General features: G+C 49.3%; 1 protein-coding gene across 9 annotated transcripts in view; it reads left to right on the top strand.

The window, feature by feature from the left end:
• Positions 1-17,934, top strand: part of TSHZ1 (teashirt zinc finger homeobox 1) — an 80,713-nt gene extending 62,779 nt beyond the window's left edge. For all 9 annotated transcript variants that reach the window (XM_084976858.1, XM_021099126.2, XM_084976872.1 and 6 more), the window contains one exon: positions 13,402-17,934. In XM_084976858.1, coding sequence (XP_084832984.1) covers positions 14,157-16,610 — 2,454 coding nt within the window. In that variant the 5' untranslated portion in view covers positions 13,402-14,156 and the 3' untranslated portion in view covers positions 16,611-17,934. The remainder of the gene's footprint in view (positions 1-13,401) is intronic.
• The last annotated feature ends 308 nt before the right edge of the window (positions 17,935-18,242 follow it).

Raw genomic sequence — 18,242 nt, 5'->3', positions numbered from 1 at the left:
ACCTGCAGCCAGAGCTTCTAGAGGTGTGGTCAGGGGAGTGATGTGGGGCCCAGGTGTGGACTTTCAGAAGAAATCCAAAAAGGAAATAGATGTCTTTAGACTCATCAGGACTTTTCTACCTAAGATTTCTAGAAAGGAAAAGAAGGACTGGCGTAAGGGCCCGTATCTCTCTGGATAACCTAGAGCATCACTCGGGCCCCTGCTTTGGATCCCAGTGGAAAACAATGGGAAGAAGGCTCCAGGCCCTCTTCCATCTTTGTAGCCTCACTTATGGATGCAAATGAGGAGTGAAATCCATCCACCTGATGAATTCACTTCTCCAGGTGCCCCAGGCATCCGGGCCCGCAGTCAGCCTGAGCCCCGACTTCAGTTGCTCAATAATGCAGCAGGATTTAGCTGCACCAAAGTGTCACCTGTCTAGGTGAGTTGTGCCGCTGTCTATCTGAAGTGACAGCCATCTTTGAGCACCGACGTCGTTAACTGACTCTTCTCTCATCATTCGTGTCGGGAAGGTAACATTTTCGACAAGGTTGTTTCCTGTTCCCCGGCTTGTTTCCTGCCCCTCCCTCTCCCCTCCCCCGCCCCCTCCCTCTCCCCCCTCCCCAGCACACCTGATCAAAACACCCTCGCTGACAAAGGTTCCTCCTCCACATTAAATGAGCCCAACTAGCCTGGAAATTTTGACGAAGAAAGCCCGTGAAATGCTGATGTGCCAAGTTAATGAATCTGGTAAGAGAACATTATTGAGGCTGGATAATGTGATCTCGCGACCTCCTCCTCATGCTTCCTGTAAAGAATGGAGGGAAGTCAGTCATGTGGCGGGAGGCTAACGTCTGTCCTACCCCATCACGGCCATTTGTATAAGTAATGGAAACAGGTTAAATACTTCCATTCTAATGTTGCCAGCAGGGATGGAAATGAACATTTCAATGAAATCATCTCGACAGAGCCGAGTGGGGAGGGGGCCCGGACTGATTCATCTCCACTCCCTTCGGTGATGGGAGCCCTAATGAGAATGCTGGAATGTATAGTTTATCAGATAGAAGGGGAAGAGCACGTAAATCTCAGCGATTAGAATCGCGGCTGAACCACCAGCACGAGGCGCCGTGCCCTCCCCTGCAGACCTCTGCTAATAACACGCTCTTTTCATGCCGAGGGAGGGCCGACGGGAGACTGGGAGGGGGGCCGGGCTCTTTTCTCCTCTCTGATGGGCTGCCAGCAAGGGTTATCTTCAGCTGGTGAAACCCGGGGGTGGTCTTAGAACCCTGTCTGGAAAACTTGGAGGGAGGGGGGAGACCTTGCCTTTTCTTCATCCTCCTGTAATTAGAAATGATCCACTTTTACAGCGGCCTTCCCTCTGCCTAAAAAGTCATTTCACCGCCTTCGTTGTCCCTGCGAAGAAGAGCCATTTTGTCTGAATTGCTATTTAACCTTCTTTAAAAATGGAAACTCAATTCCTTTTCACTGTGTATTCTCTACCTGTCACCCTGCTTTTAGAAAAATCAGGTTTGCTAGCAGGAGGAATACTCCGTACACCAAGTGTCCCATAACATCCTTGTAAATTCTAGTATGTCGAGGTGGGTTATTCAACATATTTTCACACTAACTTGCTATATTCGTATGCTGCATTTTCCAGTATCACTACTTTTCTCCTGCCCCGGCTATTACTTAAAATCCAAGTGAGTTAAAAATGGAAACAATTAGTCATCTAGCCTGTTAAGTTAAATGCCAATATTTGAAGGATTCCAAATACCTAAATTTGGGGGCATGGAGAAGCTGAGTCTCTTTTATTGAGAGAGCACGTCTCAGTTTTCATCAGGATGTTTTGTCATCAAGTAGGAACAGGTATGGGGGCGGGCTGGTTACCTTGAGTGAGTGGGTCTTCTGAGTAACCGTGCTTATCTGCTAGCTGGTGAAGGGTAGATTTAAAGCTGACTTTTAGAAAGCAAATCATGTTCAGGGGAAAGCCTTTCTTCTATTGTTGCTTCCGCTCTTTCAGTGAGGCACCCACACTTTTGTTCATTGATCCGACGAACAATGATGGGGAGCAGGCAGAGTTCTGGAGCGTCCACCTCCTATGGAACGTTGAGGAAAACACCCTTATGTGGTGCATAATTGGGGCGCAGGTTAAGCTGCGGGTTTGGGGGGAAGTACAGACCTAATTGCTCAGAGCCAGTGTTGCCGAGACTCAGGGGAATTTGGAACTTTACTACATTTAGTCATTAAAAATAAATACAGCTGTCCCTTCTCCCCCTTTTTCAAATGACTATTGAATGGAGCACATCATGTTTTCTTTAAAGAAACAGAGAAGTTTTTTAAAAATGTTGGGCTGCTATTTGAGAAATATAATTTTGATCTAATTTTCTGCAGATAAGATGTGTGTGCAACTACAATTTGAGATCAGCATTTTTTTTTCAGACAATATGCATGCATTTCCACTGTAAACTGTCGGACCCACGTTGCTGGTGGCAGATTTAGCTCTAACAGGGACTGTACACTTTGCCTTCTGTCCATTTGCGTCAGGATGCCCAGGGTTTTACACGGTTCAGGATGACAGCACATCTTTGGGGACACACCGGCATCCAGAAAGCACATGCTATGGCAAAAGATATTAACAAGGTTTAATTTTTTAAAAAAGTGAAGTCTAAAAGTGAAGAACCGCTTGTCATATCCTCATTTTGGAGATGACGGGGTCTACGTGTTTTGTGTTTTTATTCACTCTCACCTGCACATGCCCACCGTGCACACGGAGGCTGGTGGCCCCTTCTCTCCTGGCATGTGCTTGTTCCACACACTCGCCCCACAGCCGCTCTGCCTGTTGTCCCACCGAAGGCAGGACACGCTACGTGCACGACTCCGGGAGGGTGGAGGGAGGGAAACATGATGGCAAAGCTGTTTTGACACAAAAGAAAAGAAATAGCAGAAATGATGATTTGAAATCTCTGTTTTATTTCATGGGGAGGAATGTCATTTATTTCTTTAAGTAATTGTAAAAGGGGAATTTTATACTGCAGTTACCCTTGCCAGGCTTACTCATTCATCAGATTTCTGTGAGGTGGAGGTGGGGAAGAGCAGAGGGGAGGTGACGGCTCGGGGTTGGGGGGGTGAGAGTTTAGCAGAGAAAACTCAACGATGTTGAGTTGATTCTGTTTTCTGTGATTCAGTAGCTGCTCTCATATAAACCTTTTCGGTGAAACAATCATACTTACTCACATCATGATGTAGTATTGTTCTCATAGTTTCATCACAGCAATAAAAAAATTCTACACACACTTTAATGTATTTTGGTACATTTGTGCCCGTATGAATTTTTAGAAAGTTGTGGCTTGTGATGGAAACAAAATATCATGACAAATAATTACTTCTGTCCAAGCTGGAAGTTTTTATGTCTCTCTCTGTCTCTGTCTCTGTCTCTCTCTCTCTGCCTCTGCCTTGGCAAAATTTTTATAAAAGCATCTCAGAGAGCAAAGATGAGAATTCACTGATAATATTAAGAATAAACCCAATTATTATGATAAAAAATGATATTTTTGGAATTCCCATTGTGGCTCAGCGGGTTACGAACCTGAGTAGTATCCATGAGAAGGCGTGTTCCATCCCTGACCTCGCTCAGTGGGTTAAGGATCCAGTGTTGCTTCAAGCTGGTATAGGTCACAGATATGGCTTGGATCTGGTGTTGCTGTGGCTGTGGTGTAAGCCGGGAGCTGCAACCCTGATTTGCCCCCTAACCCGGGAACTTCCATATGTTGTAGGTGCAGCCCTAAAAAAAAAAATGGTATTTTCTGATATGATCATGTGGGCGTAACTGATGCAGATGCCATTATTGTTGTTAAGGGGATTTCAGGAAAGTCAGGTACATGTGACCTGTGTTAAGCTTCCAGTCCAGCACGGCAGTAGTTGCGTGGGCCCTGCCTGCTCTCCATGTATCACACTGGTACATGATGTGCATCTGTTCGTAGTGGATTTCAAGGTAAACACGCTCCCAACTTGGTGTTAACAGCTGGCAGGCCATCCATCGCTGCAGGTGTTCGCATCCCACCCCCAGCCTCCAAAGACCTGATATTCCCACCTCTCTTCTTCTGTCCTGTGCATTTGTGAGAAGAAGCTGCTGGATTTGAAGTCAGAGATATGTGTCTGACCGGAGTGGGGTTCCGAGACTATAAAACCCCTTTTCTGCCCTCGTCTGTCGCTCTTCTGTGCTCTAAGCTCCTGTGGAAGGCCTGCCGAAGTTCTTTCTTCTGCAAGGACTGGATGTCAAAATGTAGGGTGCAGCATGTACAGGGGTACGTGGACCTGGGTCTGGGGACACGTGTCCTTGGTTTCTCGCCGTGGCTCCCGTGGGTGGTGTGTCATCCACAAACAAATAGCTGCTTATCCTGAGTTATGTTTTTTTCTTCTTGTTTCCACCATTTAAAGAGCTAGTTCATGCCAAGTCTCCTCTCTAGATTTCTAAATGTCACCCATCAGGGTGAATCTTACACTAACTGATAAAAGCCTTTGCTTGTTTCAGGTGGTAGATAATATCTGGTCAAAACCTGGTTTTGGACCTAATTTGCTAATCTTAGGTCTGTAGACCCAGACTCAGCAGAATGGCGGCGGGGGGTGTGTGGCATTTATCCCTCCCCAGATGGAAAGGCAGCCCCTGGAAACAGGGGTTTCCCCTGCCTGGCATTGGCCGTGCACATCCTGGGAGTGGCTTCTTAATTTGTGGGGCAAGAGAACATTTGCATCGAATAGTAACACATAGTCTGTTGGCAGTGAAATAGCTACTATGTATTTTCCATGGTTCTTGAGTCTAGTTTTTGCTCTTCCTCTTACTTGACTCCTGTTTTAACTTTTCAAGATTCTCATCTACATTTTCTGTTCTTTTGCTGAAAATTACAGTCAGGTTTTGGTCTTTTAAAAGTGAAATTTAAGCTCTAATTTGTGCTTCCCCACTTGTTAAATTGCATTGTTGAAACTGCAACAAACTCCAGATATAAAATTAATACCTGATGTGCTCACTGGGGTAGGTTGGGGGGCAACAAGATGAGGCTACTTATTTCTCACTTAACTTGTGGTTCAATCCTGGGGCAGGGAGAAAAGGAAGACATTATATTTATTTTAAGGACATTACCTGTGGATTTGCTAATTAAAATTAGAATTGGGTAAAAACCAAAGGCCATTTTATTTATAGACTCCACAGTTCTAAAAAATGGGTTTTACATAAAGAAATAATCTTTATCAATTAGATTGTTTAGCAAACCTGACATTAGCGATTGGTACCAGGCAACTAAAATTTGCCAAAGTGATAGAAAAATTTTTGCTCTTTTTGCATCAGAGCAGAAGTAGCCTTTCAGATTTGCTTGTTAGAATGTCAACCTTCGTACAAAAGAAATCAGAACTTAGGTTTGTAAATGAACATATATCCCACTTGTATTTTAATATCCTTTCAGAGCAGGAAGCAATGAGCTATGTCTGCTTTCTCTGCATTTTTTGTTTCCAGATAACTTTCAGCAGAATCACCTGCTATCTTCATAACAGAGGTGAAGTTACTTTACCAGTGATCAGTTATAAATTTGGAAGAAAGTAGTTTGTTTTGCAAGATTTTACAATGAATCGAAGCTGTACATTTATCACTTAGGTGTGTGTAAACCCCTTTTGTGAATTGGCCCTTTGAAGTAAATATATTTTGATGTAATGGCCATCTGTTCGTGGATTATCACATTTGCCATTCTAGAACCTACTTTGATGTAGATAAACATGTAATTTGGTATGATTGCATAGTTTCACCAGGTGGCAATACAATAGCAAAGTTTGGTATTTACTGTAAGCTGGTACCCAAGCAGAGACTAAAGGCCTGGGTTTTCTAGTTGTCACTTTTGAATTTCCATTTTCCTCATTGACAGCCAGCTCTTAGTTATGCGTACTAATGAGAAAAAGAGAGCTTGGTCTGCAAAGTTCCCCAATGGATTCTAGTCATTTATTTGTTCTGCCTCCCAGCTTGAGCCTGTGGAAGAGCCTTAACCAGGACCTTCTCTGTGTTGTCCCCACCTCCCCATCCTTCCTCTGTGCCCAGCAGCAATGGTTATGATCAGGGAAATTGCAGGAAGGTAGAGGCAGGTGCTGGGGATATGCAGGAGTTAAAGAGCTAGCATCCTGAATAATCCATCCATCCAAGTCTCACCTCTGGTTGCTAAGGACACATCCACAGAGTGACAGAGGCCAGGGATGGGACCACTTTCACTGGGACGAGGGCTCATTCTTCTGTTTCTCTTGTCCCCATTTACATGATGTGAGCAGTAGCTTGTGAGACTTGAGGCTGAGCAGGGGTGCCCTCTGACAGCTGCAAGAGGACTGCCCATTGTGGGCATCTTCTCGTTCACCTTGAGGGTCTGTCTGCAGGAGTGATGAGGGGGAGAGGCCGGCAGGTAGAGAGCTGGCTTTGTGCCACGAACTTCCAGCGCTTCCTACAGCCCTGCTGCTGGGGAAAATAGGCCCTGAGGACAGAGGGAGTGTGCGGGGGTCACTGGGCCACCATCAGCCTGTCCCTTCTGTAAGTTTGTCCTCAGGTCCTAATAATGATGGGAGTCTGTCATTACAACAATGGCCCAAGAGCCTGGACCCCATGGGGAGGGGGGGCTTGGATGTCTTCTCACCCCCTGCACATGTGGGGTCACTCCTGCACTCAATCTTTGGGACAGATGTGGCCCAGGGGCAGGGAGTGAGTTTGCAAAGCACTTTGGCCCCTTTCCTCCCTGATAACAATGTGGCAAAAGCAAAGGTCTCCCTTGCCACCTGGTACCAAAGCCAGGAGCCCATTGATCTTGTTTCCAGACACTGTGGGATCTGGTCTGTGAATTTCCACCTGCTCAACCCTTGTACTGCGAGACCCAGCCTTCTCACCTGCCCTAGCCCCAAACTCTTAAAGTCAAACCCGGGAGACTCTGGATCCTTTTGAGGGGTCCAGTTCTGGGATACAAATCCTCAAATTTTTGGAAGATGGGAGCAGTTGGGGGTGACTGGGGAGGGGGTGTCTTGGGCACTCTTTTAAAGAAATTCATTGTACCCATTTGCCTCTATGGCTGGTTCATCCTCTGTGTCCTCACATGGCTATGAGCACTGCAGAGTAGGGTGACACTGACCATGCTTGGCCTGAGGGTCCCCAGAAATGGTGGCGTCAGAATAGGGAGGGATGTGCTGTGGGGTGCCTAGGGAAGTGGAAGTGATTTTACCAGGCCTAGCTTATTCCAGGAGGAGTGAGAAAACTCCTCTGGGGTTGAAAGGGCATCTAGTGGTGAACCCCTAGGACAGATGGCCCCCCAGCTGCCCCCAGGTCTGTGTTTCCTCATGCCCCTTGTAAATTAGAGTAGAAAAGTTAACTCATCAAAAAAAAAAAAAAAATAGACAAGTGAGCTAAAAGTACATGGTAGAATAGTAAAATAGCCAAAGAATATCAGCATATCAGGATTAATACAGTAGAGTAGTAGATGATAAAATAGAAGTTTTAGAAGTCGAGGACAGGCCATGGACCATGTCAATGGAAGGCTGACCTGATGGAGCACAGTGACCATTGAGCTGGTGGCTTGAAGGTCACAAGAGGGGCCCTGCTCTCTGTGGGTGGAACCCAGCAGTCCTCTTCCCCAGGGAAGGTTGCTTGGAGACCTTTCTGGGGGGCGCTGGTGAGGAATGTAGGAGCAGGGGTGGGAGGAAGATGGAGGTGGCTGATGTGCAGGCAGGCTCTCAGCCCCCCTGAAATCCTTGCTGCAGGAACCCGAATACCATCTGCACCTCTTCATTGTTCTCCCTGACTTTTACTTTTTAACATTAAAGCATATAAAAGTAACAATGAACAAAACCCTTCCCACATTCCCACCCCCAGGCTGGGCCCTACTCTTCCCAGGCTCCCAAACTCCCAGGGTCTGCCTAGGGGATGTTTCCAGCTATTTTACTCCAGAAACAATGTGAAATGGCTAATCCATGTTTGTTGAGCTGAAAACATTGAAGAAAAATTTGAAAACAGAGATATTTGTCAAGAGGCACTTCAGTCAACAAAACCATATATTCATGATCTAGGAAAAAAAAAACTATTAACACTTTTAAAAGGGTTTTTCCATTGTACCATGAATAGGTTTGTCTTCTGCTTTTTTCCATTTCACGTCTTTCCCCTTGTCATTGAAATATAGTTTTTAATGTTTGAATAGTATTGCATCATAGGAACAAACTACAAATCACTTAACTACTGATTATTGTTGAAGATTTAGATGGTGGCAAATTTTATATGGAATAATAACTGTAAAGGACATCTTTGGGCGTGAAGCTTTTCCTGTATTTTATACATCTTCTGAGGTTATACTTCCCAAAGTGAAATTATTGGGTCAAAGGGTATCAACATTTAAAAATGTCTGTCTCCTTTTGCTCTTTTTTGTGAGATTCTCTCATTTACAACAGCATGACAGGCACATAAGAGGTGTCCTACGAGTTCCTGTAGTGGCCCAGCGGAAACGAATCCGGATAGGAACCATGAGGTTGCGGGTTCAATCCCTGGCCTCCCTCAGTGGGTTAAGGATCCGGTGTTGCTGTGGCTGTGGCATAGGCTGGCACCTACAGCTCTGATTAGACCCCTAGCCTGGGAACTTCCATATGCCATGGGTGCAGCCCTAAAAAAAAAAGAGGTGTCTTAAATGCTGATGCAGAATTACTTAGGGTCAGGGAGTTCCCACTGTGGCTTAGTGGGTTACAAACCTAACTAGTATCCATGAGGATTCAGGTTTGATCCCTGGCCTTGATCAGTGGGTTAAGGATCTAGCGTTGCCTTTAGCTGTGGTGTAGATTGCAGGTGTGGCTCAGATCCACTGTTGCTGTGGCTGAGGCATAGGCTTCTGCAGCTTCACTTCAACCCCCTAGCCTGGGAACTTGCAAATGCCACAAGTGTGACCCTAAAAAGAAAAAAAAAAAATTACTTAGGGTCATTTATTCACTCACGAGCTTTTACTCCAAGTGTTTGTTGGCAGAATGGAAAGACCTGCGGCTGGGAGTCAGGTGACTTGGATTTGAACTCAGAGTCCATTGTGTATTTCCTGTGTAACCTTGGGGAAGTCGGTCAGTGGCTCCAAGCCTCAGTTTTCCCACCTTCAAAATGGGCATTTCAGGGGTGCCACCTTGAAGGATTGTAAGGATTAAGATGAGGTGAGGAAATGAAAATATCCAGCCCAGGTGGCACCAGCAATTTTAGTTGAAAGAGAGCATTCATGGTTTGACTACGAGGACAGACAGGTAAACATCTCTTAATTCTGCGGGGACTGGTGAATTCTGAGAGGGGATTAAGAGGCTTGGTGAAGATGACACCTGAGCTTCCCTTTGAGGATGAGTGCCTTTCACCAGGTGGAGAATTGGGGGAGGGGCTGCCCAGGGCCGGGGTGCCTCGGGGCTGGACACCCAGCAGAGAGAGGGGGACCTTGCGAGCCTGTCTTGGACTTAGAAATGGTTTTTGCTCAGAGGTTGCCTTGAGCAGGACCTCGGGATAGGGCAGAGGAAGAGGGTGGAGAAGCGGGGGGGAGGAGCCACGTCTGGTGAGGGGGTGGAGGGTCTGGATTAGGGCGGGGACACATTGGGTATCGGGCTGGAACCAAACTGGAGGCCCTTAGGATAACCATTGTTTTTCCTGTGTGGACAGCTTGCTTGGGGTGGTTGGGTGGGAACAGAGTTAGGAGGCTCCTAACTCAGGCCGAGGAAGCGTGCTGTTTGGGGAGGGGACCTGGAGGGGTGGGAGGAAGTCACTTGTCTGCGCATCACTGACTGGCTGCCCCTGGGACACTCATGTCGTGAGAAATTCTTTCAGAGCAGCTGGAACTCCATTGTGCCAGATGCAAGGTGGCTCGGACGCCAAGTGGAAAGGTGTCCCAAAGCCCACCCTTTCTTGACACGTGGGCGAGGCCAAGGATCTGCTACCAGCAGCTTTGCAGGTGGACGCCAATTCCATGGTAGTGGATTTAGTGGTTATGAGCGAGCCCAGAGGAGTCGTGGAAGAAGTCAAGATGGGGTGGAAGGAGGCTGCAGAAGGAAGGGTCCAGGTCAACCGGCAGGTGGATAGGGGAAGCTGGTGCCCTGACCCCAAGGATCCCTGGGGTCAGCAACCTGGAGTGTGTGGGGGGAGCTGGGGGAGGGGGCTGTGGCTCCTCAGGGGACATTGAGGAGGTGGGCACGCTGAGCCGGGAGCAGGGGGAGCCGGTGGGTCTCAGCCTTTTTCTTAGTCTGCTCCAGGGCTCCCCTCCTTTCTGATGCGTCCCCTTTCCCTGGCTGCAGCTCTGGGTCTGACAGGGGTGTGAGCTCAGGACGGCAGGCGTGTTAAGGGTCTCTCCCTTCTACCTCCCCTGGTCCTGGACAGCAGTGCGCAGGAGGCCAAGGGAGGGAACAGCTGAAACCAGTGCCTGCTTAGGAGGCCGGGGTCTGCTCTGCGTGGCTCTGCTGAGGCCCTGGGGCTGTAGGGTTGTCTCCAAGAGGGGCTTCAGCTCAACCTGGAGGATCCAGGGTGCAGACTGGCCTGTGCCGGAGGAGGAAGGTCTGGGAAGCAGCAGGGTCTGATGACACCCTGCTCTCCTGGGACAGATACGTGCACTCGGGCAGGCAAGTCGCATCTGTGCCACTTCAGGCCCTGAGATGCCACATGGAGGGGGAGGACAAGGGGCCAAACATACCCTAGAGGAATGGCAGCAAGTCCCCCTTTTTGCGTTTCCATGGTGAGGTGAAATCGGTCTATTTGTTCAGCACACACTGACGGCTGCCTGCTGTGGGTGGACGCTGTGAGCCTGGGCTCAGTCCACTGAGGGGACAGACCAGCCGACAGGCAGCCGCAGCAGCAGGCGGTGCTGGGCTCCCCAGCTGAGCCATACTGGTCCAGATAACATAGATCTGCTTTTCATAAAAGTGGATCCACTAGGTCTGCTGGGAGGCTTCCTCTCGGTGATCCCTGGATGTGGCACCACCTGAGGGCTGCTGCTGGAGCCTTGGGACAGCTCCGAGTCAGGCCACCACCCCAGGCTCTGCCCAGGATGCCCATTGGCTCATGCATTACCATCAGAATCCACAAAGGTAGACACTGTAGCCTGAGCCAGTGCCAGCCACACCAGACCCTCGGACTGAGGATCTGGGTTGTGAGGCCTCAGAACCCTGGGTCATCCTAAACCTATAGTGGTTTCAGAGAAATGAGGATCTCACTGAGCCTAGCAGTCAGTTTTTGTGAGTCACAGCCTCACCTAAAGTGCCATTCAGGTGCCCCGCCTGTGGCTAACCTGCGGTCTGAAGTGTAGATTATTTTTCATGCTTGAAGCACAGGACCTGTGGACTCTGATCCCTGATGCTCCAGCGGCCTGCGGTGCTGCCTTCAGCTGGGAAACAGACCTGGGCACGTGTTCCCGTGATACCAGATGCCACTACCCAGGGTGGGGACGGCATGTAAGGCAGCAGGGGAAGGCGTGGGTGCTGAGGGACCACGCTGTGTGCGCACTCAAGCTCAGGGTGATCCTGCCGTGCCCGGCACTGCTGGGAGCCCTCCATGTGCGGGTGTGGATGCTCATGTGGCGCCTCCTGCCTGGCATTCGACCTCCGGGCGGCGGCCACCTCCTTTCCTGTCTCTCCGTCACCGTCCCTGAAAGCGCAGTGCTCTCTGCCACGTTCCCTCAGGGTCTGGCTCTGATAATGTGATAATGAGTGATTCTACTTAATGAGACACCCTCTCAGGTCATATCAGTGCATTTTAATAGGGCCTTTCTGGAAATATCTTAACCCCAAATGTCCCAGGTAGTCGATGGAGCATTACTTGTTCCAAAAAAAGAAAGAGGGGAAGGAAGGGAAGGAAGAAGGGAGGGAAAGAAGGGAAGTACGTTGATCAAGTGAGTTAAGAGGCGCAGGTGATTGTGTCCCCTTGGGAACTGACAAGATCTGTCACGTGTTAAAGGTTCTAAAATGTCCTGTCGTAAAAAGTCAGATTTTAATCTTGTGATTTCTGTGCCCTCCATCCCTTCCATTCATGGGATAGTCATCAGTATCCTGTGTTTCTTCTGGGAGATGCTGCTTCGCAGAGAAGTCAGCCTCTGTGTGGCTGGGGCCTGTAACCGGCCATTGGAGCATATACTCTAGGCCTTGTTTAAATTGTGCTAAAATATTCACAACATAAAAGTTACTATTTTAACCGTTTTTAAGTGGTTCACTGGTACCAAGTACCTTCACACTGTGATGCAGCCATCTCCGCCATCCTCTCCAGAGCTTTTCATCTTCCCAGATTGAGACTCTGAAACCATTAAACACCAACCGTCCATTCCACACTCCCATTCACTGGACCAGGGTTCCACTTTCTGTCTCTATGAGTCTGACTGCTCTAGGTCTCTCTCTCTCTTTTTTTTTTTTTTTTTTTTGGTCTTTTTGCCTTTTTAGGGGTGCACCTGTGGCATACGGAAGTTCCCAGGCTAGGGGTTGAATCAGAGCTGTAGCCGCCAGCCTACACCACAGCCACAGCAATGCTGGATCTGAGCTGCATCTGCGACCCACACCACAGCTCATGGCAACACCGGATCCTTAACGCAGGGATCGAAATTGCAACCTCATGGTTCCTAGTCGGATTTGCCTCCACTGCGCCGCAATGGGAACTCCTGCTCTGGGTATCTCATACAAGGGGACTCCTATAGTATTTGTCCTTTTGTGCCTGGCTTACCTCACTGAGCATAATACCCTCAAGTTTGGCCATGTTGAAGTGGGTGTCAGAATTGTCTTCCTTTTAAAGGCTGAATAATATTCCATTGTGTGTATAAACCACATTTTGTTCATCCATTTATCCATCCATGGACATTTGGGCTGTTTCCACCTTTGGCTCTTGTGAATAACGCTGCTTTGTACAGCCATGCTCTTTGATACCTGTCCTGTGTCCCCTGTGGGTGACTTCTGTCCCAGGAGGGGGCTGATGGTGCTATATGTTACTTTCTTCTTTATAGTGGAGACCAGAGTATTTTTATCACTTGCCATTGAAGTACATTTTTATATAATACCGTCTGTGGAGTTCTTGCCCTGAATACTGACAGCCCAGATCCCCCCTGATGGGGAGGCTCGGGACTCTTGCTTACAAGCCTGCAGGAGGAGGGGCCAAGGTCCCCTCTCTTCCCACTCAGCTGAGATGCTAAAGCCACATCTTTAAGAAGGGCAGGTACTGCCCTTCCCTTGAAGCATACTCAGTTTGGAGGGAGAGATTGTTTTGATTGACGCCTAATCCCTGCCATGGAGCAGCAGCTTGGGGAGATACAAAAAGTGGGGGTAGCCTTGTAGCCTGGGAGCGCGGCTAAGAAACATCTTTTTAAAGATCATCTAACTGCTGGGGAGGCTGCGTCCTTGGAGATGATTTACTTCTCACCGCGTTTCATTTTTCTCTCCTAGCTTATGTTCCTGAGGAGGAATTGAAGGCGGCAGAAATAGATGAAGAAAACGGGGAGGAGGATGGGCTGCCTCTGGACCTTCAGGAAGGCGACTACGCATGCAATGAGGAGACGGAGATCAAGGAGGCCCAGAGCTACCAGAACTCGCCCGTCAGCACCGCCACTAATCAGGACGCTGGCTACGGGTCGCCCTTCAGCGAGAACAGTGACCAGCTGGCCCATCTCAAGAGCTCCTCCTCCAGAGAAGAGAAGGAGGAGCCTCCAGGTCCCGAGAGCGTGTCCTACCCCCAGGACAGCTTGGCACAAATCAAGGCCGTGTATGCAAACCTGTTCTCCGAGTCCTGCTGGTCCAGCTTGGCTCTGGACTTGAAGAAGTCCAGTTCGACCACCAGCAACAGCGATGTGGGCCAGAAGGAGGGCTCCACCCCCGCTCCCACACCCCCTACCAGTACCTCGGGGGCCACTGGGACCACCGCCAGCACCCCAAGCTCTGGCGCCGCCTCTGGCTCCGGCACCAGCACCAGCAGCAGTGGCGGAGGTGGCGGCTCGGGGTATGACTGGCATCAGGCCGCCCTGGCCAAGACGCTGCAGCAGACGTCCTCCTACGGGCTGCTACCCGAGCCCAGCCTCTTCAGCACCGTGCAGCTCTACCGGCAGAACAACAAGCTGTACGGCTCTGTCTTCACTGGCGCCAGCAAGTTCCGCTGCAAAGACTGCAGCGCTGCGTATGACACACTGGTGGAGCTGACGGTGCACATGAATGAGACGGGCCACTACCGCGATGACAACAGGGACAAGGACTCCGAGAAGACCAAGCGGTGGTCCAAGCCTAGGAAGCGCTCGCTGATGGAGATGGAGGGGAAGGAGGATGCCCAGAAAGTGCTTAAGTGCATGTACTGCGGCCACTCCTTTGAGTCCCTGCAGGACCTGAGTGTCCACATGATCAAGACAAAGCATTACCAGAAAGTGCCTCTCAAGGAGCCGGTGCCGGCCATCACCAAGCTGGTCCCTTCCACCAAGAAGCGTGCCCTGCAGGACCTGGCGGCCCCCTGCTCCCCTGAGCCGGCGGGGATCGCGGTGGAAGCTTCGCTGAGTGAGTCGGCCAAAGACCAGAAGGCGGCCAACCCATACGTGACGCCCAACAACCGCTACGGCTACCAGAATGGGGCCAGCTACACCTGGCAGTTCGAGGCCCGCAAAGCGCAGATCCTCAAGTGCATGGAGTGTGGCAGCTCCCACGACACCCTGCAGCAGCTCACCGCCCACATGATGGTCACTGGCCACTTCTTAAAAGTGACCACCTCTGCCTCCAAAAAAGGGAAGCAGCTGGTGCTGGACCCCGTGGTGGAAGAGAAGATCCAGTCCATACCTCTGCCCCCCACCACGCACACCCGGCTCCCTGCCGCCCACATCAAAAAGCAGCCTGACTCTCCTGCGGGGTCCACGACCTCAGAAGAGAAGAAGGAGCCCGAGAAGGAGAAGGCACCAGTGGTGGCGCCGGCTGGGGAGGTGGACAAGAAGATCAAGGAAGAGGGCGAGGATTCTTCTGAGAAGTTCGAGCCCACTGCCCTCTACCAGTACCTCCGTGAGGAGGACCTGGATGACAGCCCCAGGGGTGGAGTGGACATCCTCAAGTCCCTGGAGAACACAGTCTCCACGGCCATCAGCAAAGCCCAGAATGGTGCGCCCTCGTGGGGCGGCTACCCCAGCATCCACGCGGCCTACCAGCTGCCTGGCACCGTGAAGCCGCTGCCAGCCGTGCAGAGTGTGCAGATGCAGCCGTCCTATGCCAGCAGTGTGAAATCCCTGTCCTCGGAGCACAGTGCTCTTCTGCACTCCCCGGGGAGCCTCACGCCGCCGCCCCACAAGAGCAATGTGTCGGCCATGGAGGAGCTGGTGGAGAAGGTCACGGGCAAGGTCAGTGTGAAGAAGGAGGAGAGACCGGTGGAGAAGGAGAAGGGCTCACCGGCCAAGGCCGTGTCCCCTGTGGCCAAGGAAAATAAAGACTTCCCCAGAACGGAGGAGCCCAGCAATGGCAAGCCCCAGCCAAAGAAGGGCCCCGAAGCTGACGCGGGGAAGGCCAAAAAGGAGGGCGCAGGGGATGCTCACACCCCAAACGGCACGGAGCCTCTCAAGGCCAAAGTTACAAATGGCTGCAACAACCTGGGAATCATCACGGACCACTCACCCGAACCCTCCTTCATCAACCCCCTGAGCGCCCTGCAGTCCATCATGAACACCCACCTGGGCAAAGTGTCCAGGCCCGTGAGCCCCTCACTGGACCCGCTGGCCATGCTGTACAAGATCAGCACCAGCATGCTGGACAAGCCGGCCTACCCTGCCATGCCCGCCAAGCCTCCCGGCGCCCTAGACCGCTACTACTACGAGAACAGCGACCAGCCCATCGACCTGACCAAGTCCAAGAGCAAGCCCCTGGTCTCGGGCGCAGCCGACGGTGTGGCCTCGCCACTCCGGGAGAGCGCGCTCATGGACATCTCGGACATGGTGAAGAACCTCACTGGCCGGCTGACCCCCAAGTCCTCCACGCCCTCCACCGTGTCCGAGAAGTCAGATGCCGATGGCAGCAGCTTCGAGGAGGCGCTGGACGAGCTGTCGCCCGTTCACAAGAGGAAAGGGCGCCAGTCCAACTGGAACCCCCAGCACCTGCTCATCCTGCAGGCCCAGTTTGCCTCAAGCCTGCGGGAGACGCCGGAGGGTAAGTACATCATGTCAGACCTGGGCCCGCAGGAACGGGTGCACATCTCTAAGTTCACCGGGCTGTCCATGACCACCATCAGCCACTGGCTGGCCAACGTCAAGTACCAGCTGCGGAGGACAGGGGGGACCAAGTTCCTGAAGAACCTAGACACAGGGCATCCTGTTTTCTTTTGCAACGATTGTGCCTCTCAGTTCAGAACTGCTTCCACATACATCAATCACCTAGAGACACACTTAGGCTTCAGCTTGAAGGATCTCTCCAAGCTGCCCCTGAACCAGATTCAAGAGCAGCAGAATGTTTCCAAGGTCCTGGCAAACAAAGCTCTGGGCCCGGTGGGGGCCTCCGAGGAGGATCTGGGCTCCACATTCCAGTGCAAGCTCTGCAACCGGACTTTCGCGAGCAAGCACGCAGTCAAACTGCACCTTAGCAAGACACACGGCAAGTCCCCCGAGGACCACCTGATCTACGTGACAGAGCTGGAGAAACAGTAGCCCAGGGCCGTGCGGCCCTTGGCGCATTGCACTAAACGTCCTCGTACTGCACTAGGCCCGGCCTGAGCCTCCGAAATCAGCCTGCCCTTTGTTGCCGACTGCCTGTCTGGACCTTGGTTTTTCTTACACACATTTTGTAGTTATATTTATATGCTCTTCGTCCGATTGTGCATGTTCCTTTTCTTTTTCCGTGAGTCAAAGTCTGACCTTTATTTTCAACATCTGTTCTCGATGTTCAGCTCTCTTTTGTAGGAAATAGTGGGGCACACAACTCAGAGACATTTATTTAGCAGGAAAGAAAGACACAAATAACAATGATAAAAGACATCCTAAAATTACAAAGTTGCCATGACAATAAAGGTCATAGAACCTCCTAGTGTCAAATTTAACCCTTTGAGGACTGTAATCGCATTTCTGTGCCTTTCACTCAAAAAAAAAAAAAAAAAGGAAAAAAAGGCTTAAAGGCATTTCATTCAGATCAAAAGCTGTGTCAGACACAAAACTTATTTAATAATTAAAAAACAAGCTTTTATATGCAGAACTGGTTTCTGAAGGAAGCATGCATGCAGCTGTTGGAAGATAGAAAGTTGTCTAGGACTTGGGGGTTAGGAAGCCACAACTTCACACGTTTAAAACAAAAAACAAAACAAAACAAAAACTAACAACAACAACAACAAACACCCCAGTTGCCACTATGCCCAAACCCTCTGGATGCTGAAAAAAAATGCCACTTTTGGCAAAAAAAAGTATGCAAGCTATTATTTAAAAATGTGTAAAAATGCTATTTCTTTTTTCCTGTAAAATACTGCGGTTTATAGTTATTTACAAATGTAAGCTTTGGTACAAGCTGACCTTTCTATAAGCGTGCTGCATTGGTAAATGAAAAAAAAAAAAATGGGGCAAATGTTGGAGTCCTTTCCTTGTAAATTGCCAGCATCAGCTTAAAAACTCCTATATGTTACATATCGTACCATTTTAATCTATTCAACTTTCTTTGTATCTTCTGGCTGTATGCTTTCTCTTTTAACTTTTTATATTGTCATTTTATATTAAATTTCTGTGTATATAATGTAAAACCACAATTTTTGAATAAAATTTAGTTCCTGCAGCTTGATTTAAATAGAGAAATTTTACTGGCACCTGCATCTTTCCAGATGCATGTATATCAGACAAAAATAAATAAATGAAAACAAAGCAAGCAATGCACTATTAATTATACATTTTGATGTTCTATCATTAATATTGTACAGTACATTTTGGTTCACACAATTAAATCCACTGTTTTCTCAAATGTAAAATAAACCCACATGCAGTTCCTGATTTACATAGATTGTCATGTCGTCATTATTTTGCCTTTGAGATGTTATTTCAGCAGCAAGAGGTATTGCTTATGCAATCAACCAACAGAAATTCTATTCAGAGTCATCATTTCATGATTTGTGGGCCGACATGTTTCATTCAGATGATAAGTATTGCAGTTTTTTAAGTGATAATTAAAATTTTTAACTCTGCCGGGTGCTTCCTGATTACTGAGTGTAGCCTTTGTGTGATGGCTGGTTTGTACACGGAGAATCTTCATGCACTATTTTAAAATGTTTACAGTTGTCCTTCGTGTGCACCCGGGGACTGAAT

Source organism: Sus scrofa, chromosome 1 (genome assembly GCF_054392235.1).
Source record: "Sus scrofa isolate SSC_HxYL_T2T_F1_AM1 chromosome 1, Sscrofa_HxYL_maternal_Yorkshire_Landrace_v2.0, whole genome shotgun sequence".
NCBI classification, from domain to species: Eukaryota; Metazoa; Chordata; class Mammalia; order Artiodactyla; family Suidae; genus Sus; species Sus scrofa.
Note: the sequence above shows the minus strand (reverse complement) of the source record. Positions and strands in the feature narration are given on the sequence as shown.